Genomic DNA, 23,036 nt, shown 5'->3' with positions numbered 1-23,036 from the left:
TTATTTTTCACTCTGATCATTATTACTTTTTTCCATATAGTAACCTTGGGTTTTGCTTGTTTCTAATTTCTTCATGTGTAAGTTTAGCTTGTTTGAGATTTTTCTTATTTCCTGAGGTAGGCTTGTATCGCTATAAACTTCCCTCTTAGAACTACTTTGGCTGCATTCTGTAGATTTTGGATTGATGTGTTTTCATTTTCATTTGTCTCCAGGTATTTTTTTATTTCCTCTTTCATATCTTCTGTAACCCATTGGTTGTTGAGAACCATATTGTTTAGCCTCTATGTATTAGTGGGTTTTGCAGGTTTTTTTCTTGTAGTTGATTTCTAGTCTCATTGCATGTGATCGGAAAAAATGCTTGATAGGAATTTAGTCTTAAATTTACTGAGACTTGTTTTGTGGCCTACCATGTGATCTATCCTGGAGAATGTTCCATGTGTACTTGAAAATAATGTGCATTCTGCTACTTTTGGATGGAATGTTCTATATATATATACATCTGTTATCAAGTCCATTTGGTCTAATGTGTCATTTTAAAGCCAGTGTTTCCTTACTGATTTTCTGTCTGGGTGATCTGTCTAGTGATGTAAGTGGGGTGTTAAAGTCCCCTACTGTTTTGTGTTATTGTCAATTTCTCCCTCATGTTTGTTAATACTTGCTTTATGTATTTAGGTGCTCCTATGTTGGATGCATATATATTTATAATTGTTAGATCTTCTTGTTGGATTGATCCCTTTATCATTATGTAATATCCTTCTCATTTCCATTTGCATGGAATACTTTTTTCCATCCCCTCACTTTCAGTCTGAGTGTATCTTTAGATGTGAAGTGAGTCTTGGAAGCAGCATATTTGTGGGTCTTGTTTTTTTATCCACTCAGCCACTCTGTGTCTTTCGATTGGAGCATTTAGTCCATTTACATTCAAAGTAATTATTGATAGGTATGTTCTTACTGCCTTTTTGTGACTTGCTTTCGGGTTGTTTTTGTATTTCTATTTTGTTCTTTCTTCTTTTTGCTTTCTTCTTCCCTGTGATTTGATGACTATCTTTAGTGTTAATATGAATTCCTTTCTCTTTTGTGTGTGTGTATCTGTTACAGATTTTTGGCTTATGGTTACCATGAGGTTTATATATAGCAACCTATGTACATACATTATTATTTTAAGTTGATGATCTCTCAAGTTCAAATGCATTTCAACAACCCTGTGTTTTTACTCTCCTCCCCCACATTTAATGTTTTTGACATATTTTATGTCTTTTTATTTTGTGTATTTCTTAACTACTTATTGTGGATATAGATGATTTTACTACTTTTGTCTTTTAACCTTCCTGCTAGCCTTATATGTGGTTGATCTACTACCTCTACCATATATTTGCCTTTACCAATGAGAATTTTTCTTTGTAATTTTCCTATTTCTAGTTGTGGCCTTTTGATTGTTTGTTTTTGGCTGCTCTGCGCAGCTTGCAGTACCTTACTTCCGTGACCAGGGATTGAACCCGGGCCCCCACAGTGGAAGTGTGGAGTCTTAACCATTGGACCGCCAGAGAATTCCCTAGTTGTGGCCTTTCTTTCCCCATTTGAGAAGTCCCTTTAACATTTCTTACAAAGCCAGTTTTGTGGTGCTGGACTCTTAGCTTTTGCTTGTCTGTAAAACACTTTATCTTTCCTTTAAATTTGAATGATAGCCTCCCTTGCCAGATAGAGTATTCTTGATTGTAGGTTTATTAACTTCAATTACTTTAAATATATGGTTCCATTCCCTTCTGGCCTACAAAGTTTCTGCTGAAAAGTCAGCTGACAGTTTTATAGGAGTTCCTTTGTATGTATCTAGTTACTTTTCCCTTGATGCTTTTAATATTCTCTATCTTTAATTTTTGCCTAATTACACTGTGACTTGGTGTGGACCTCTTTGGGTTGATCTTATTTGGGACTCTCTGTACTTCGTGGACCTGGATATCTGTTTCCTTTCCAAGGTTACGGAAGTTTTCTGCTATTGTGTCTTCAAATGCATTCTCTGCCACTTTTTTCTCCTTCTGGGACCCCTATAATGTGAATGTTAGTCTGCTTGATGTTGTCCCAGAGGTCACTTAAACTGTCCTCATTTTTTTTTAATTCTTTCTTTTTTTCTGTTCAACTTGAGTGGTTTAGACTACTTTGTCTTCCAGTTCACTAAATTGTTCCTCTGTATCAACTAATCTACTGTTGATTCCTTCTAGTGTATTTATTTGTTACTATATTCTTCATCTCTGTTTGGTTCTTCTTTATATTTAATAACTGTTAAACTTCTCATTGTGTTTATCCATTCTTCTCTCAAGTGAATTGAGCATCTTTATGACCATTACCTTGATTTTTTTTTTTTTTTTGTCACGCTGCATGGCTTATGAGATCTTAGCTCCCCAACCAGGGATTGAACCCAGGCCCCCGCAGTCAAAGCACCAAGTCCTAACCATTGGACCACCACCAGGGAATTCCCTACCTTGAACTCTTTATTGGGTAAATTGCTTATCTCCACTTCACTTAGCTCTTCTTCTGGGGTTTTATCTTGTTCCTTTGTTTTGAAAATATTCCAGTGTCACCTTATTTTGCCTGATTCTCTGTTTTTATTTCTATGTATTAGGTAGGTCGATTATGTTTCCTGATCTTGGAGAAGTGGCCCTATGTAGGAGACATCGTATAGGGCCCAGCAACACACTCACCCCTGTTCACCAGAGCGATATGCTCTAGGGGGTGCCTGCGGTATGAGCTGTGTAGGCCCTTCTGTTATGGCAGGGCTGACTTCTGTGGGCATGCTGGTAGGCTTGGCTGGCCCCCAGCCCAGTTGGTTGCCAAGCGCTACCTAGTGCAGAGCCTGCTGGTTACTGGTGGGCAGCACAGGTCCCAGGACTGGTGCTGGCCCACTATTTGGCAGGGCCCAATCCTGGGCCCTCTTGTGGGCAGGGCCAGATCCTAGGGTGGCTGGGGGCTTGGGAGGAAAGGGGTCTACAGCTACTACTGGCCTGCTGGTAGATGGGGCTTTATCCTTGTGTGGTTGGCTGCTTGGCCTGGGGCTTCCCAGGACTAGTGCTGACTGGCTGGTGGCCGGGCCTGGTCCATGCGCTAACAGGCTAGAGGGAGGATTCCAAAATGGCGCTTGCCAGCACCAGTGTCCTCACGATAGAATGAGCTCCCAAAAAAGGCTGCTGCTAACAACTGTGTCCCCAGGGTGAGTCCCAGTTGCCTTCTGCTTGTTTAGGAGGCTCTCCAAGATCAGCAAGTGGGTCTGACCCTGTCTCCTTTCATATTACCACTTCTGCCCCAGGTCTCAGAGCATGTGAGATTTTACATGCACCCTTTAAGTGGATTTTCTGTTTCCCGTGGGGGCTTCAGTTCTCCCAAATGCAAGCCCCACTGGCCTTCAAAGCCAGACATTCTAGCGGGCTTGTCTTCCTGGTGCAGGATCCCCAGCCTGGGGAACCCGATATAGGACTCAGACCTCTCACTCCTTGGGGGGAATTTCTGCAGTTGTGATTATCCTCCTATTTGTTGGTTGCCTACATTGGGAGTATGGTTGTGGACTATGCCACATCTCTGCCCTTCCTACCCATCTCTTTGTGGTTCCTTCTTTATATCTTTGGTTGTAGAAGATCTCTTCTGCTAGTCTTCTGGTTGTTCTCATCAATAGTCGCTCTGTAAATAGTTATTTTGGTGTGCCCATGGGAGGAGGTGAATTCAAGGTCTTCCTACTCTACGATCTTGGCCAGTCCTCCCAGCCTTTTCTTTTAACCTTTGTTCTCTGAAACATTTCAATAGAGTTTATTTTAAGCAACTTTTCATTCAGATAGTCAACAGAACGACAGATGTTTCCCTATAAAACAAAATATCTTTTGAAACTATAATGAAGGAATAGAGCTTTTCTCATTTTCTTTTTACATTTATAATTCAAGGAGGTTTGTGAAACTCATTTATTTTAGGTATTGACATCTTCGCTACTTAATATTGGAATATGAAATTTCCACTTTGGTTTTTGTAACAACAGACCAAGCATGAATTGGGCCCTTGGGATTAAAATCAAATCTCTACTTACAAATTAGAGATTCAGACACCATTATCACTGGGCTTTCTCAGTAGACTTAACATGGCAACTTGGAAATAAAAGTCTTCTTTCTGTCTTCTATATAGCATTTAGGAATTTTAAGTTTCTATGTCAGTTGTAAACTGGGTTATCTGGCTTTTGTCCTATCCCTCTCCTGTTTATCATTAGTACTTATCTCTCACAGAAGAATATACAAATGTATTTTAACACATCATTGACTCGGATTTTTGCAGAAACGAACGCCTGTGGCCAGCGATTTGTTATGTAAGTGAATATTGAAACACCCACGTTTGAGTAAATATCAACTTTTTTTGCACTTAATGTATTTTTTTAATAAATTTATTTATTTATTTGTTTATTTTTGGCTGAGTTGGATCTTTGTTGCTGCACGCGGGCTTCCTCTAGTTGCAGCAAGCAGGGGCTACTCCTCGTTGTGGTGCACAGGCTTCTCACTGCAGTGGCTTCTCTTGTTGCGGAACATAGGCTCTAGGCGTGCGGGCTTCAGTAGCTGTGGCTTGCAGGCTCAGTAGTTGTGGCACACGGGCTTAGTTGCTCCACAGCGTGTGGGATCTTCCCGGACCAGGGTTCAAACCCGAGTCCCCTGCATTGGTAGGCAGATTCTTAACCACTCTACCACCAGGGAAGCCCTGCACTTAATGTATTTATTTGAAACTTTGTACATGTCTTACTAAAGCATTCTAATATTTCATTAGAGTGTGATAGGCAGTATAGCAGTCAACTCTGTGCAGGGGAACAGAACATCTATTACAAATGTACTGTGTTTCACTGCACTTTCCCCTGGAAGAGCAGTCTCTACACTTTCTGGCGGCATTTTTTTTTTAGTCCTGTGGGTATTATTTCCTCTAGAATATGTGCTTTTACCTGATAGTCAACAAGGTGGATCTTTGTGGGGGGCTCTTTTAGAAATGCCACAGAAAGACCAGGTACAGGACTGCCACTATATTCACCAGAATGGTCACTTACCCATTCTCTAGCTACTGCTAGCAAAAATTGCTTGTAAGTCATTTTATTCTGTGCATTAATGCTACAGTTAATTTTAAATGCATTGAATAAACCACAATTACTCAAATAGAAACCCACTTTCTTATACCATTTTTGAGTTTTCCAGAGGATATTGAAGTTTGCCAGATACTGACCAGATTGATCAACTCCTTTAATATATTTATTTTACTCTAATATTCAGGTGGGCTTAGTTATCTAATGGCCAGTCCTCCTGTCTTCCTTTCCTGTAGATGCTGTGTAGGCATCATGAATAGTTGTCACTGTGTGGACTAGCCTCTTGTCTTTCCGTAAGAAGAATCACTTCTCCCGTCCGTAAGAATGTCATTTCTCCCCCTGTGGATTTTTAGATTTCTCCTTTAATTGGTGTGGTAGACCACGATTCTCTCTTATAATCCCACAAACTCTGGTTTTATTTTTCAACAATATTTCAGATGTGGACACACTGTTTTAATAATTGTCTTGGTAAACATGGTGCCATGAACCAAGGTGATTGTAGGACCGATAATAGTTTCTTGCAGTTTCTTTCCTTCACCCATGTAAATCGCAAGGTTGCATATATATCCAGTTTCACTTTTGCTAACCATCCTGACCAAAGTTCCATATTTTGTAAGTTTTCCGTGATTATAGGTTTTGAATCTGAGTCGTCCTATCCACTTTATCATTGCCTCCTCAAGTGATAGCTCTTGTTTGGGTATATAGATCAATTGAAATTTTGGTAGAAAATAATCCAAAAAAGTTTTAACTTTTGAAATTCTGTCTGCAGGAAGTAGACTTTCTGAGTTATTGTTAAAGTGAAGAAATGTCATTATTTGTTCGAACCTTCTTCTTGTCATAATCTTTGGAAAGACAGGTGTTTCAAGTAAGGGATCAGTCGACCAATATTCTTTCCAGTGTGACTTTCTTATTTGTCCCATCAAAATTATTAATCCAAGAAACTTCATCATGTCACTATTGGTTACATCTGTCCATTTTAAAGCCTTATCATACTTTTTATATGATTTTTCATTCTGTGTACGATACAAGTTTGTTTGAGAAGCAACCAGCTTGAAAAAGTTGTTACCAAAAATTAATTCTGTTATTTCATCAACACTTTGTGTGTTGTTACATTAATAGTTACATCTAACACATCTGTAAAATGTTACAATTTTCATGAAATGTTGTCTTCAGTCCACTTTTCTGTAGAAGCAAAGGAGCATTCTCTAGCACCTTGAGTTTCATTTTCATTTTCCTTACTAGGATCAATCACTAAGGTTTTTTGTCTTTTTGTTGGTCTGATATTCACGTCTAAATCAGAACTACATTCTGAAGAACTGTCGTCTTCTGAGACACTAGTATATATGTCGCTCGGATAGTCAGAAAAAGTATCTGCATAAAATTCACTGAAAAATTCTTCTTCACTCAAAATTTTGTGATGTATCATTTTTGAAAATTTTATGGTAATAAACTTGCATTTATAATATACACAAGGTTGGAACAAAAACCTAATGGAGCAAAATGTGAATGATAATGACAATCATAAGCTGTCCTTGATCAATTTTAAGCTCTAACAACTTCGCACGGTGATGTTAATTGTATCACTCTCTAAAAACATATTGATACGTCTCTGGTCAATGACATATGGGTAACAAAAGATGTATTAATACATCTCCGGTCAATAATGTGTTAAAATATTGATACTCATATTTTTGTATTACCATTGATTAACATGAATAGGGGTTAATATCCAAAGCAAAGCAATTTAAAAATTAATTATTGGGGACATCTTAACCCTACTTATATCAAGATTTGAATAAATCAATGGCTAAAGTTTATTACTTCCATTAAAACTTTAAGACTAATCAGGAAGTAGTAGTGTTTTTATTTCTACTGTTTTCATAGAATGTAAACATACTTTTTTCAATTCTGTTAATCATGGAAAATTCTAGATCTCTTACAAAAGTAGATAGACTAGCCTAATGAAACCCCATATACTCATCACCCAATTCAACCATTGTCAGTCCATGGCCAATTTCGTTTTACCCATTTCCCCCCTGCCCTCTTATTTTGAAGCAAACCTCAGCTATCATTTCATCCATAAATACTTTAGTAAAAATATACCTTTTCAATCTTAGCATCTTCCACAGCAGCAGTTTAGTGCAGTGAACATTTGTCTTGTGCCTCTTGTTTAGAAGGTAGACAATAAACATACTATAGTGATTATTAAAATGAGAAAGAAATAGGCACTCTCCTAAACAAACTTATGGTATAGTGGGAATGGGGGAAGATAAGTGTTCATTAATTTGGTCTTCCTTGATGATAACAAGTGTTATTAAAGTATTAAAAAGTCAGATTTTTTAATGCCTCATAAAATGGGTATTTTATGTTTCTAACAATGTGAGCTGATATGAATTATAAAAGTTTTTTATCCTTTAATGCCACTGTGATGACAAATGAGATTGAGAAATGGTGCTAAATATTTTTTAAGTATTTAAATTTCCTTATTTAACTTAATTTCTTGATAACAGTTTTTTTCTGGTACATACACTGTTTCAAAGCATGATTTTATGTGACATGAACAGATATTCAATACCTATCAGATATTTTTTCTTAGCTGCTGTTTCTACTACTGAAGAGCCTAAAAGTCCCTGAGGCAATTTCTATACTGAGGCTGATTTTACATGAAAGAGCTTTGCTCTAAAAGCATTTCCTTTTGAGTTGTCTCTGAATTCAAAATTGTTATCAGTGGAACCGTGGAACTAATAGTATATAGGCTCTTGGGTGCATGTCACCTGCCCTCTTGACTACAGGCTCCCGGGACAGCTAGGAGATCTGTGGCAATGAGCAGGTTCAGCTGGAAAGGGCATGTTTCTACCCCAGAACCTGTTCAAGTTGTCCTTTCCTTATCACTGCACATATAATAACTCCAATGAAATGTTAAAAATGTTGCTTCTTTGTTTAAGAAAAAAATGTGTATTGAGTGTGTGGAAGAAAAAAAGCTGTATGTTCCTTATTTCACCAGTATTGGTTAAAAAATTTTTTTACATTTATGTATTGCCACAGTGACCTCATGTGGGGAAAACATTTATTTCACACATTTTTATTAACTCTTAATCATTGTACAAATAGGTTTCAAACTGAAATTCAGACGGTGAATAAACAGTTCCCATGTGAGCCATTCAAATTTTTGGAGCCAACTTTAAGACTGGAGTATTGTGAAGCATTAGCTATGCTTAGGGAAGCTGGAATTGAAATGGGAGATGAAGAAGATCTAAGGTTTGTTTGTCTTTGTGATTTTTAAAACTTTAGTAATTAGATTTAAGATACAAAAGAATAAATATATTGATGACTGATGGTTTTTTCACCCAGTTGATAAACTTCAGTTTTATTAATTTTGGTATATAGTATCATGCTTGTTTTGTTCAATGTGTGATCTGAAATAAAATGTTATGTTTAGGGCTTCCCTGGTGGCGTAGTGGTTGAGAGTCCACCTGCCGATGCAGGGGACACGGGTTCGTGCCCCGGTCTGGGAAGATCCCACATGCCGCGGAGCAGCTGGGCCCGTGAGCCATGGCCACTGAGCCTGCGCGTCCGCAGCCTGTGCTCCGCAATGGGAGAGGCCACAACAGTGAGAGGCCCGCGTACAGCAAAAAAAAAAAAAAAAAAAAAAAAAGTTATGTTTAATGTGGTTTGCCTAAGCTTCAGTATTTTTGTTTATAAACACCATTTTTGTGCATTTTTCCCCCTGCTTCATATTTGTAATGCTTTAAAGAAAATATAGGGCCTTTTGCCTGTGATTTTATCATCTAATATGTGAACTCTCTTTCTAAATCAGTGGTGTTAGAAGGTATAGACAACAGCCTAAATCTGTCCCCATACAGGATTAGGGTATGAAACTTTTAAAGGTCTCTAAAAGTTATACAAGTCCCTGATCTTTGATATAACTGTATTGTATTACCTAAATTCAGATCAAACAATTTATAATTTTGAAATTAATTATATAGTTTAATAAAGATTAGAGATTTCTGTCTACTTATGTTTTATTCAAGGGTTCTTAAGTTAAAATATATAAGCCAACACAATAATTCATATCAATATAGGAAGGGAGGGTTTTTTTTTTTAGGGTTTTTTTAAAAACATATTTCACCCAAAACCCTTCATTTACCTTTATTTGTTTAACAAATATATATGTGTTTGTGTGTACACATATGTATATATATTGTTTTAATCATCCTGTACATTGCTAGATGACATTTTAAGGAAAACCATAAATCCTATAATTACTTTAAGTTGGATAATACTTTTGTAAGTATTTTGGAAATTTTTCTTAAATAGGATAGAACTTAAAGTATTAAAGTCCTGGCTATAGAAATGTAATTGGTTTATATATATACATTGTTACATTTTACTTGGAAATACTGATTTTTGTTTTGTAAATGTTTGATAAAGAGTAAAAAAGGAGAGACCATTTTGAAGTAGAACCATTTAATGGCAAGAGAAGCCTATGTTGGTATGGTAAACTTTCATTATCTGTAATTGTAGGAAACTACTTCATCCATGCTATTTGTGAATCAGTGAATTGCTAAATTCTATTTGTTTAAATATTATTGAGCAGCACCTACTAACTGTACCAGGTGCACTCATAACTGGTTTCCAGTAGTAGTTGCCTTTTTAAAAAGGAGCAGAATAGACAACTATGTATTTTGGCTAAATTTTTTATCCTTTGAGAACTTCAAATAGAAGAGGTTCCTTATTAACTTAAAACTCTTTTAAGTTGCTGTTTGATCTTCAAACATCTGATTTCCTGTTTCTTTTTCAGTACACCAAATGAAAAACTGTTGGGTCGTTTGGTAAAGGAAAAGGTAAGGACTCTTGTACATGCTGGATTTCTTTTTATAAATTTGAAACATACCCTGGAACTAGAGAACAGTTGCAAGGGGGGCTAATCTTCCTAGAATGGTAATATTCCAGAATAAATAAAAACCAAGGGGGATAATATATTTTTTTTAATTCTTAGGAAAATAAAAAGTACTCAGACAGGCTTTGCCCAAATGGTATGATTAGCTCAGTATTTGATTTTTGTATAAGTTGTACTGAGGTACCTCTAAAGTGATGTCTAGGTCTGATTGTCAGATTAGTTAGAGAGGACCTCAAGATGATTTTAAATTATTTAGAAATGGTCTTCCCTGACTACCCTTGCTAATTCATGGGACTAGAGGGTGAATGAATTTCCTTTATGCCTCGTACATGAAAGCTACTTTCCTATCTCATTTTCTAAAATTCCAAAGAAGAGAAAAACTAAACTTAGTGTGATATTTAAAGAAATTAAGAAAATTGTGTAATTGAATAAAAACAGTCCTTGAGCTCCTCCTGCTGGTTGCACTCAAAACTGTTCAACTGACTGGGGAACTAGCCTGTTTGTGAAACTGCATAGTACTGAGTTTATACCTTTAAAATGATGTTTCAGTAGGGCCATTTCTAATTTGTCAGCTCTGTTGACATTCTCTCTATGCTCCAGTTTTAGGAAAAATGTTTAACATCAAAACAGTTGAAACGTGACTGGTTTCTTTTTAACTAAATGTAGGTCACATATTCTTTCTAACAAAAGTATCATAATTTCATGTTAATGTTATTTATTTCAGTTGTAGTTTTCATCTAAGAAAACTACCAAATTCGTATCTAAAATATTAGATATCTAAGTGAAAATTTAAATTACTGGGGGGAATAATCAAGGTTTTTTTAAGATGAATATAGTAAAAGACGTCAGTTTTTAATTTATAGATTTAATGTAGTTTTTGTAAAACCCAATGAGATTTGGGATAATATAACAAAAATAGTTATAAAATGCATCTGAAAAACTAAATGAGCTAGAATTGCAATGCAAAAAAATGAAAATCAAAGAAGTTTATCACAGCATAATTTTCAATGGAGGAGAAATTGTAAAGATACTACATGTCCAAAAAAAGAAAACGAAAAATACATATTTGAACTATAATCGAATAGTCAACAACTCCTAAAAATTAAGTATATTGGAAGAATTTATAACATGGCAAAATACTGTAGGATACAGGTGTTACTTGAAAGAAGCAGAATAGTTACTGTATATAGAGTGTAATTACAGTAATTTTGAAGAACAAAACATGTATAAAAAAAGACAGTTAATTGAAATGGTAGCCTTCTTTTTACTTTAATTAAACTTCTTAAAAATCTGTTTTAATCATATTTATTCTTTTTATAGTATGATACAGATTTTTATATTCTTGATAAATATCCATTGGCTGTAAGACCTTTCTATACCATGCCTGACCCAAGAAATCCTGTAAGTAATTGATTTTAAATAACCTGTTTGGGGGAAGAGGGAAAACTTTATTGTCACTGTGTCAAGTTGTACAATGGGGATAATGGTTTTCATTAGTAACTTACAGTTTTGATGGACACGTTTTTATATGTATTGCTACTAGTTTCTGTCAGTCAGGTCAAAATGATACTGTGAAATTTGAATATTCTAGAAAATTAGTCCACAGAACCTGTATTAAAAATAATTTTCATGTGTTTCTTTTTTTAATTTATTATTATTATTTTTGTGGGGGGCTGTGTTGGGTCTTCTTTGCTGTGTGCAGGCTTTTCTCTAGTTGCAGCGAGCAGGGGTTACTCTTTGTGGCATTGCATGGGCTTCTCATTGTGGTGGCTTCTCTTGTTGTAGAACACGGGCTCTAGGCGTGTGGGCTTCAGTAGTTGTGGCGCAGGTGCTCAGTAGTTGTGGCACACAGGCTTAGTTGCTCTGCGGCATGTGGGATATTCCCGGACCAGGGCTCGAACCCGTGTCCCCTGCATTGACAGGCAGATTCTTAACCACTGTGCCACCAGGGAAGTTCCTCATGTCATTTTTAAAGATATATGAGGAAGTAACACTATATGAACAACAAATACTATTAATAGATTTGAAGACTTTACCAAATCATTTTATTATTGACCTTGAACTAAGAATTCACATTCTATCCTGGTAGTTAATCTAAATAATGTCTTTTGGCTTTTCATTGTTTTTCCTCTGCACTGGTTCCCCAACTTTAGTGGGCATCATAACCACTTGGAGGGCTTTTAAACCACAGATTGGTGGGCCCCATCACCAGACTTTCTGATTAGTTGGTCTGGGGTGGAGCTTGATAATTGGTATTTCTGATAAGGTAATACTGAAGCTACCAGTCCAGGAATCACACTTTGAGAACCATTGGTTTATTGAAAGACAAGGAAAGAAGTTAAAACCTGATAAGGAATAGTTTGAGCTATGGTAAATTGATGTTCAATTTACTTTCCTTAAAATAATGGCGTTTTAAAAGTTAAAAAGACTAACACCTGTTGATAATTTGAAGTTCCAAAAGTGATCTCAAAATCATATCACACTTAAAAAATTTCAGATGATAAAGTGAAATAAGAATCAGCACTACTTCTTGAAAGAAGATATAATGTTCTGATTTGTTGTTGGAAGGTGTGGGAGAAGGGGAACATAAAATCTGATAGAGGCAAGGAAGAACTTATTATTCAACCCTCACTAGTTTAATCCTGTTTTAGAGAAACAAATCATGTTTATTGGAGCAGGTTCCATCATTAATTGTAGGAAAAAATGGACTTGCTCTTCATGCAACAAAGGGTGTTTTTCCACATATGTGTGATAGGGTGATAGCCACTTGAGTGGTATTTTTTTATTTGTTTTTCCTGCAGAAACTGTCCAACTCTTATGATATGTTCATGAGAGGAGAAGAAATACTGTCAGGAGCTCAAAGAATACATGATCCTCAGCTGCTAACAGAGAGAGCCTTACATCATGGAATTGGTAAACAACTTAAATATATTGAGGAGGGCCATGTATATTCTGAAAACAATAAATTTTAAAACCCTTTAAAGAATTTTCAGAAACAGTCATTTGTTTTAATCTTCATTGTACAGTAATTGCTTTTGCAATTTTTTTAAGCTAAATAAGATGATAAATTATGTGGGTTTTTTTTTATGTTTGTTTTGTAGATTTGGAGAAAATTAAGGCATACATTGATTCCTTCCGCTTTGGAGCCCCTCCTCATGCTGGTGGAGGCATTGGTAATATTTCTTTGTATTATGACAATATTTCCAACCCAGATTTCATTTGTCAAAGTGTTCATTCAGTTCTAACGAAATTTCTTCAGCATTAGACTCCAAAAAGTAAATTCTGTATATTGTTATTGCTTACAAATAAGTTCACAAGTGCTAAGTGTAATACAAATTTGAATTATAAGAATTTTTTAAGTGAGTTACGACTAAATGAAAATTTGATTTTGAGTATCCTCTTTTCTTTCTGTACCCATGAGTTCATTCAGGTTAGCCCAGATTAAAGCTCTCCCTCAGGTTAGTTCAGATTGCTGCTAAATGTTTTTGTTGAAATGTAACATTTCATTGGCTTTTAGAACCACTTCTAGAGTATATGTAAGATGCTGCTCTGTGATTGAAAATGAGTAAATATTTAACTTACTCAACTTTTGGATGTACGTATCAAAAACTCTTAAGTTTTCTATTGTTTGCTTTGGGGGTTTTGGTAAACAGGTAATATACTTACAAAAATTTCAAATTCAAAGCATATAGAAGAGTGTACATTCACCTCCCTACAGAAAACTATTGTTTCTAGTTTCCTCTTTGCCTTTGCAAAGATAATCTTTAATATGCAAAGCTACATGCACTTTTTAAAATACATTTTTTATACAAATTATAGTATACTATATAAACCATTCAATACCTTGCATTTTTCACTTACTATATTTTGTAAGTTGTTCCTTATCAATACTTGAGCTTTTTCATTCATTTTTAATCACTACATAGAATCCATTGAAAGGGTGCATGGTAATCTTGTTAACCAGCTTCCTATTGATAGAAATATAGGGTATTACCAGCCTTTTGTTATTACAAACAATGCTACATTGAATATATACATAGTTTAAATTTCAATGGGAAATTTATGGCTATTTTCTCTTAGAATATTGAATGATGCACATTTTGCATGATATTTTACAGACTTTTGTAACTGACTATGTAAATTTTCATCGTACTTGTGAAGAAAGACACTTGAATGGTTATCAAAATACTACCTATTTTTGTTAATTAATATTTGAGTGGAAGATGGGATATGGTGATTTCTTTTTTTTTTTTTGATTAGTGTTAGGTTACTGTAATACAAGTTTCAAATTTACGTCTGCAGATGTTTTTGAGTAAGGAATAGAAATATAAGTATTAATTCTTTTATTTATATTACCTTTAGATGTTAAATGTATTAAACTTAAAAGTTGTTGATATATAAAAGTATTCTTTGACCTTGCCTTCTTTGTGGGATGTATTAGCCTGCTACAATTCAGTGAACTAGATATATCATATTGCACACAAAATGTTTCATTTGCTAGTTTTGCTGTGTTTCCCAGGTGATACTTGTTCTTAATTCTTGTCAGTAATATAGTATTTAAGTCACATGTCAAAATCAGACTCTTCTGCATTCAAAACATTTAGTACAGAGTCTTTTATGCTAGGAACCATCATGTTTCATGTGTATTGAATTATAATAAATTTCTGGTAACTTCTGTTAAATTAAATTTCCGTGAACAAGTTTATGACTTTCGTCTTACAGTGATGGCCTGGACTACATAATTAAAATCTGGTCTCATTTGAAAACATAATAATAGGCTTATAAAATATTTTTTGTTTGTTTAGATCATAAATTTTGGATATTTACATAGATTTTTGTAGTTCACATTTCACAGAATGCATACAGCTTAAGAATATCTCATTTAGTCCTTCCCACATACAGCATCATCTGTTTCTGAATCAGACCCAAAATATTCCATTTTAAACTCAAAATAATAGAAGTCATTTTTCTTCCTAAGAAGGAAAAGCATTTTGTTGATCAGTGATATTATTTTGGTAGTTTTCAATAGGTAAGACCCTGGGAGATTTTCAGAAAATGAATTAATGATTATTTTGTTTTCTCCAGGGTTGGAACGAGTGACTATGCTGTTTTTGGGCTTGCACAATGTTCGTCAGACCTCAATGTTTCCCCGTGACCCCAAACGACTTACTCCTTAAGGAAACTGTTGCTTTTTATTCTTTCCAGTACCTGCTATTAATCAGGCTGTACCTTAGGTACTTAAAATATGCAATAAAATAAATGTCTTATCCAAAGTGCCACAATTACTTTTGGACTAATTCAGTATAGGTTACTTTAAAAGAGAAGATTTTTATAACTTTGGACATGCTTCAGTAGGAAATGGTTGAACATTTTAATGAAAAATTCATATTGTTATGTTAAAGGTTCATATATTGCCTTACTACAATAAATGTTAACAGCAATTTTAAACAGTTAATGTTGTGTAAATTTTCTTTTCTATATTGCAGTGGCTACAATATTAATGTCTTACATTTTCAATATTTGGTCTTATTTTTTTAAATTCTGACGTTGAGGTAAGAATTTTAGGGGAGTATCTGAGATTTTAATGAATGTATAATTGGCATATCATGGAAAATTAGGCAGAAAATATCAATTCTTAAAAATTGTGCTCAGAAATGTAAAGCAGGTGAGAATACTGGTTAGAAAATATACAATATAATACATTGTTAAATAATCTAAACCTGAATTTCAATAAAATTTTAAAGCTAATTATAGTTGTTTCTGTGTAACTTCATGGCAGTGTGATTTTATAACTGGTTCTTGGCATTTATAATTTGGGAGAAGAAAAAAAATAGACATCCCGTTTATGTAAATGATTAAAAGCAAATGAAAACTGATATATGCATAACATGTATTAATCAAGAGGTAAATTCAGATGGGTGTAAGGATACAGTTCTTAAAGCTGAAAGCTTGGGTTGCTTTAATAGTTTATTTCACATAGATTAAAAAATACTGCAGAGGGGCTTCCCTGGTGGCGCAGTGGTTGATAGTCCGCCTGCCAATACAGGGGACACGGGTTCGTGCCCCGGTCTGGGAAGATCCCACATGCTGCGGAGCGGCTAGGCCCGTGAGCCATGGCCACTGAGCCTGCGCGTCTGGAGCCTGTGCTCCGCAACGGGAGAGGCCACAACAGTGAGGGGCCTGCATACCGCAAAAAAAAATTTTTTTTTTTAAATATTGCAGAATTTTGTTTTTGTTTTTAACTGGTACTGGCATTTCGTGAATGTCACTAAAATGCACTCCCACTTCCCTCCCCAAATGAAATTTCTGTTTAAGAATTACAGTTAGAAACACTTTTCCTCTAGAGTTTTAAATATGTTGATGCTGATGTTAATTTTATGGTGAACCACACATGATGGTGAGGAACAAAATAATGTAATGCAGATATTTCCTACAGGAAAAGGGAAAATAATACAGAAAAAAGTAAGAGGTTCAGAAAGGTAGAACATTACCCGTGGATCATAAATATCTGCCCATTATTTTTTTTATTTTTTAAATTTATTTATTTATTTATTTATTTATTTATGGCTGTGTTGGTCTTCGTTTCTGTGCGAGGGCTTTCTCTAGTTGCGGCAAGCGGGGGCCACTCTTCATCGGAGTGCACGGGCCTCTCACTATCGCGGCCTTTCTTGTTGCGGAGCACAGGCTCCAGACGTGCAGGCTCAGTAATTGTGGCTCACGGGCCTAGTTGCTCTGCGGCATGTGGGATCTTCCCAGACCAGGGCTCGAACCCATGTCCCCTGCATTGGCAGGCAGACTGTCAACCACTGTGCCACCAGGGCAGCTGCCCATTATTTTTTAAAGTTAATTTATTTCACCATCTAGATTATGAGCTCTTTGAGAGTAGAGACTCAATTTTTATATCTTTCTTTCATAACCTACCAAAGTATCTTGAGTTTGGTAGGCACCCCAGAAGTGTTTAATACATTTAAGCTACACCAAGAATAAAATGAACTATACCTATTTTTTCTGTATTGCATAATCCCCAAGCCCCAAAATAGTATAATAATAACAGCCCTAGAGCTAGTCTTCTCAAGTTCATAGAATTATAGCTTCTTTCAAAATAAATGGTTTATAACATCTTAGAATGATGTAATCTTTGTATGTAATTTTTTTTTATAAAGCATTTCAAACATGTCAACCAGATTAGAGCATGATAAAAAGGACACCCCTATACTTGCCACCAGGCTTTATCAAATCTTAACATTGTCATATTTGCTTCAGATATTTTATTTTCTTTTTTAGAGAAAAAGTAGTGGATACAGTTAAGGTTTCCCATTTACCCACCCTGATCCTATTCCTTCCTACCTAGTGTAACTACTATATCAATTCAGTGGGTTTTTTAAAACTCTTTTCCATGTTTTTATATTTTAACTAAATATTTGTTTCTATAAACATTGTCTAGTATTTTGCAGATTTATTTGATATGTGTATTCTGGGATTTTGATGGAGTTACCTTGAATTTATAAATAATTTGAAAAGACTTGGAATTTTCATCTGTTCAGTCTACTAATGAGTGAACATGGTATATTCCTTCCTTTTTTGTTATTTTTTCTTTAATTGTGATGTTCTTTAATATCTTTCAAAATTACTTTTTAATTGGGAATTCCCTGGCAGTCCAGTGGTTAGGACTCCATGCTCTCACTGCCCAGGGCCCAGATTCGATCCCTGGTCAGGGAAGTAAAATCCCACAAGCTGCGCTGCACAGCCAAAAATAAATTACTTAATTAAATTAAATAAATTACTTTTTAATTTTTCGTTTATGCTAGAAAACCTTACCATTTTTTTTCTATTGGAAATGGGACCTTGTTTTTCTCTTTTTTAAATTGTTAGGCATAAGAACACTATCGGTTATCAGTTTTTATTTACTTTTTTTATGCAGCAACATTCCTGAACTCTTATTAGTTCTATAGTTTCTATTGAGTGTCTTGTATTTTCAAAGTAGACAACCAGATGCGAGGAAGGATAGCATAGTAGTAAAAAGTATGGATTCTGTGGCTATACTACTTGGATTAGGGTTAGGGTTAAGATCCTGATTTTGCTGTTTACTAGCTATGTAACCTTGGGTAACTTGCTTATCCTCAACTTTCCTTATTTTCATAATCCTATCTTATGGGACTACTGTGGGAACTAAAAAGCATGAAACTCTTAGAACAAAACCTGGCACATAGAATAGTGTCTGGCAAATAAAGACAGTTTTAGCTCTTCCTGTCTAATTCTTGTGTCGTATTTACTTATTGTATTAGTTAAGCCCTTCAGTAGAATGTTGAATAAAAGCAGTGATGTGGGTGTGCTTTTCTTGTTTCTGAATTTTTTTTTTTTTAAGTTGAAGCTGGGATCCATGTTCTTTTATTAATTTATTTTTTTTCTTTGGCTGTGTTGGGTCTTGTTGCTGCACATGGGCTTTCTCTAGTTGCAGCGAGCGGGGGCTACTCTTCATTGCAGTGTATGGTGCCCTTTATCAGGTTAATGAGTTTCTATTAAGAATGAGTCCTGAGGGCTTCCCTGGTGGCACAGTGGTTGATAGTCCGCCTGCCGATGCAGGGGATGCGGGTTCGTGCCCCAGTCCGGGAGGATCCCACATGCCGTGGAGTGGCTGGGCCCGTGAGCCGTGGCCGCTGGGCCTGCGCGTCTGGGGCCTGTGCTCCGCAACAGGAGAGGCCACAGCAGTGAGAGGCCTGCATACCACAAAAAAAAAAAAAAAAAAGAATGAGTCTTGAGTTTGTCAAATACTTTTTCTGTATTTGCTGCAATTTTTTTCCTTTAGTTTTGAATATGACAGATGATAGTAATACAAATTCCTGATATTTTTCTGGAATAAATACTACTTGATTATGATGTCTTATTTTGTGTCTGTACTACTGAATTAGACTTGCTAATATATACAACAAAATTCATTCATCTTAAGTGTGTAGTTTGATGTATTTTGGTAATTTTATATAGTCAGGTAACCTCCACCTTAATCAAACTACAGAACATTTCCATTGCCCTAGAAAGCTCCACAGTGCATATTTATAGTTGCCACCTCTGGCAACAAAGATCTTTTCTAGAGTTTCATATAAATGGAACAATATATAGTCTTTTGTGTTTGACTTCTTTAAGCATGATGTTTTTGAGATTCATCCATGTTGTTGCATATATTAATAGTGTACTTCTTTTTATTGATCAGTAGTATTCCATAGGATGGATATGCCATAATTTGCTTATCTGTTTACCAGTTGATATACATATAAGTAGCATCCAGTTTTTAATCTGTAGTGAATAATGGTGGTATGAACATTTGCTTGCAAGTCTGTGCAGGCCTGTTTTCATTTCTATTAAGTAGATACCTAGGAGTGAAATTTCTGTGAACTATAAGAAGTTACATTTAGCTTTATAAGATACTGCCATACATTTTCCAAAGTAGCTGTAGCATCTTACATTTCTGCCAGTAGTGAATGAGAGTTTAAGCTGCTCCACATCATCACCAACACTTAGAAATGTCAGTCTTTTTTTTTTTTTGGCTGCATTGGGTCTTCACTGCTGTGAGCGGGCTCTCTCTAGTTGTGGCGAGCAGGGGCTACTCTTCGTTGTGGTGTACAGTCTTCTCATTGTGGTGGCTTTTCTTGTTGTGCAGCACGGGCTCTAGGCACGCAGGCTTCAGTAGTTGCAGCACGTGGGCGCTAGATCGCGCAAGCTTCAGTAGCGCCGTGCAGGCTCAGTAGTTGTGGCTCGCAGGCTCAGTAGTTGTGGCACAGGGACTTAGTTGCTCCGTGGCATGTGGGATCTTCCTGGACCAGGGATCAAACCCATGTCCCTGCATTGGCAGGTGGATTCTTAACGACTGCGTCATGAGGGAAGTCCCAGAAATGTCAGTCTTTTTAACTTAAGCTATTTTAGTGGTTGTATAGTAGTGTCTCATTGTGGCTTTAATTTTCATTTCCCCTGTGATTAATGATGTTGAGCATCTTTTCATGTCCTTATTGGCCATTTGTATATCTTCTTTGGTGAACTGTCTTCATATCTTTTGCTCGTTTCTTTTACTGGGTTGATTGTCTTCTACTTGATAAGGGCTCTTTATATATTCTGAATATAAGTGCTTTGTCAAATATGTTTGGCAACTAGCTTCTCCCAGTCTGAAGCTTGCCTTTTCTTTTTTTCCTTAGTTTCCTTTCAAAGAGCAGAAGTTTTTGATTTTATAGTTGTGCTCCTGTGGTCTATTTAAGAAATCTCTAACTAACCCAATGTCACGTGTATTTTTTGTTATGTTTTCTTCTGTAATTTTAGTAATTTGAGCTCTAACGTTTACATCTGTTTTCCATTTCGAGTTAATTTTTGTCTACGGTATTTGTAAGGGTTAAGGTTCTTCCCCCCACCCCTTCATGTAGATATTTAGTTGATCCAGACCATTTGTTGAAAAGACTATCCTTTCCCTGTTGAATTAACTTGGCACCTTTGTGGAAAAGAGTTAACCACATAAATATGGGTCTATTTCTAAACTCTGTTCTATTCCATTGATCTGTGTGTCTGTGCTTGCACCAAAACCACAGTGTCTTGATTTTTGCAGTTTTAAATAAATCTTGAAATCAGAGAGTTTAAGTCCACCAGCCTTGTTTCTTTTTCAGGATTATTTTAACTCTTCTAAGTCCTGTGCCTTTCCATTTATATTTTTATATCATCAATTTCTTCAGAGAAGCCTGCTGAGGTTTTGATTTGGATGGCACTGACTGTATAGATCAGTTTGGGGAAAATTGCCATCTTAACAGTATTGAGTCTTCCAATCCATGAATATAAAACATTCCATTTTTTTTTTAGGTCTTCTTTAATTTCCTTTTGTAATATTTTTTTTTAGTTTTCAGTGTACTAGTTCTGTGTACTAGTTCATCATACCTCTTTGTAAATCTAACCATGTGCTTTTGGAAAGAATGTGTATTCTGTCCTTGTTGAGTGTAGTGATAGAGTGTTTATAAAAAGTATTACTGAGTTTTTTGTCTAGTTCTTTCAATTGCTGAAATCAGACATGATTTTGGAATTGTCTTATTTCTCCCTGTAACTCTGTAAATGTTTGATTCATGTATTTTGAAGCTTTTTTATTAGGAATATACACTTATATGATTGTTATGTCTTCCTGATTAATTGGCCGTTTTATCTAATGAAATGCCACTTTATAACTCGAGTAATGCTCTCTCGTGAAATCTGTGTTATCTGATAGTAATATAGCCATTCCCATCTTCCTGTGGTTATTGTTTACATGGTACATCTTTTTCCATAATTTACCTTCAGCCCACCTCTGTCTTTATATTTAATGAGTTTCTTATAGACAACATATAGTTGGATCTTGTTTATCCATTCTAACAATCTACATTTTAATTGGAGAGTTTATCCCAAAAGGTTTAATGTAGTTATTTATATGGTTAGATTTGTATCTACCATTTTTTGTTTCCTCCTTGCCTCTTGTTTTTTTTTTTTTTATCTATTTTTCCTTTCCTGTCTTTTTTTAAATGACTATTTCAATAGTTTTTAGAATTTCACTTTAGTTTTCCTGTTGGCATTTTAAGTAAACTTATTTCTATTTTTTTTTTAGTGACTGCTCTAATAATTATAATATACATTCTTAACATTTACAGTCCACTTAATAGTTGCTAATTTTATATTTAAAGATTTTATATCTATGTTTATATCTGTGTTCTTTTTCATGTTGTTCTCTTTCAATTTGGATATCTATGGCATATCAGTCTCTGATTTTTGAAATAGTTTAAGAGAGAGTTGTTTTTGTTTTGTTTTGTTTTTTGGCCAGGCCACACGGCTTGCAGGATCTTAGTTCTCCCAACCAGGAATCGAACCCAGGCCCCCTGCAGTGGAAGCACAGAGCCCTAACCACTTGACTGCCAGGGAATTCCCAAGAGAGAGTTTTATATTTAATGGAATAATGTTCATAGTATTCTCATGGTTTTTAAAAAAATTAATCTTATCTTTTTGTGCCTTTTCTCTCTAACTTTTTAAAATTATTGTCTTATTAGACATTTATCTATTGTTAAAATCTCTTCAGCTGACATTTTAAACTTTTGATTCTATTAATCTTCTCTATTTTTTGTATTTTAGTTCATTAATTTCTGCTCTTGTATCATTTTTCTTCTTTCTGCTTTCTTTAATTTTTTTTTTTTTACACCATTAAATCCTCTTGTTGCCTACAAACAGTTTGCTGTCAGTACCGTATAGTTGTTTTTCCTTTGTAGATAATCTGGCCTCTTTCCTTGGTAGCATCTAACTTGCCTCTTTATCTTTGATATTCTACTAATTCCTTATGATCTGTTTGACAGTTATTCATCTTGTTCAGTATTCAGTGTGCCTTTTGTCTAGGACCCATATCTGTTTTCAATTACGGAAAATTCTCAGCAAGTCTCTCTTCAAATACTGCTTCTTCACCACTTTTTCCATTTTTTTTTTTTTTTGAAACTCTAAACAGCTAAATTTGGGCCTCTAACCATTCTGTTGTCTCGTATTTTTCATCTTTGTCTCTATTCTGTGTATGGATGAATTCCTTGGTCCTGTCTTCTGATGTATTTAATTATTCTTCAAATATGCCTTGTCTAAAATTAACCTCATTTGTTGTATTTTTTTTTATTTCAATGACTATATTTTTCATGTCTAAAATTTCTAATTTTTATCTCATTTATGTCTATTTTTGTTCATACATTCTTTGGTGACAATTATGCCATCATTTGTGTCTTTCAGTTTTTTATTACATTGTACTACAAAATATTTTTGCCTGTGTCTAATTTTGTTTTTGTCTCTTCTTGACATGTGTTTACATAGAAGGGGTTATCACATGTAAACTCATTGGACCATCTTGAGGAAGGTGACTATAATATGAAAGAAGAAAATAATGCTTAAACAATGAGTAGATGCTATCTCCTAAAACAGTAGTTTTTGTACTAAGTTGTTACCAGTTGACATTTGCGGTGGCTGAGTGTAGCAGGCTCCACAGGAAGTTCTGTCCAGCTGTTGCATGGAGCACAAAGCATTCTG

At 35.2% G+C, this 23,036-nt stretch overlaps 1 protein-coding gene across 2 annotated transcripts in view; it reads left to right on the top strand.

The window, feature by feature from the left end:
- Positions 1–15,737, top strand: part of DARS1 (aspartyl-tRNA synthetase 1) — a 67,480-nt gene extending 51,743 nt beyond the window's left edge. For both annotated transcript variants that reach the window (XM_033420327.2, XM_004265448.3), the window contains exons 11-16: positions 8,201–8,347; positions 9,891–9,933; positions 11,310–11,390; positions 12,791–12,902; positions 13,091–13,162; positions 15,075–15,737. In XM_033420327.2, coding sequence (XP_033276218.1) covers positions 8,201–8,347; positions 9,891–9,933; positions 11,310–11,390; positions 12,791–12,902; positions 13,091–13,162; positions 15,075–15,166 — 547 coding nt within the window. In that variant the 3' untranslated portion in view covers positions 15,167–15,737. The remainder of the gene's footprint in view (positions 1–8,200; positions 8,348–9,890; positions 9,934–11,309; positions 11,391–12,790; positions 12,903–13,090; positions 13,163–15,074) is intronic.
- Positions 15,738–23,036: the final 7,299 nt, after the last annotated feature.

This window comes from Orcinus orca, chromosome 7 (genome assembly GCF_937001465.1).
Source record: "Orcinus orca chromosome 7, mOrcOrc1.1, whole genome shotgun sequence".
Lineage (NCBI taxonomy): Eukaryota > Metazoa > Chordata > Mammalia > Artiodactyla > Delphinidae > Orcinus > Orcinus orca.
This window is presented reverse-complemented; position numbering and strand designations above follow the sequence as displayed.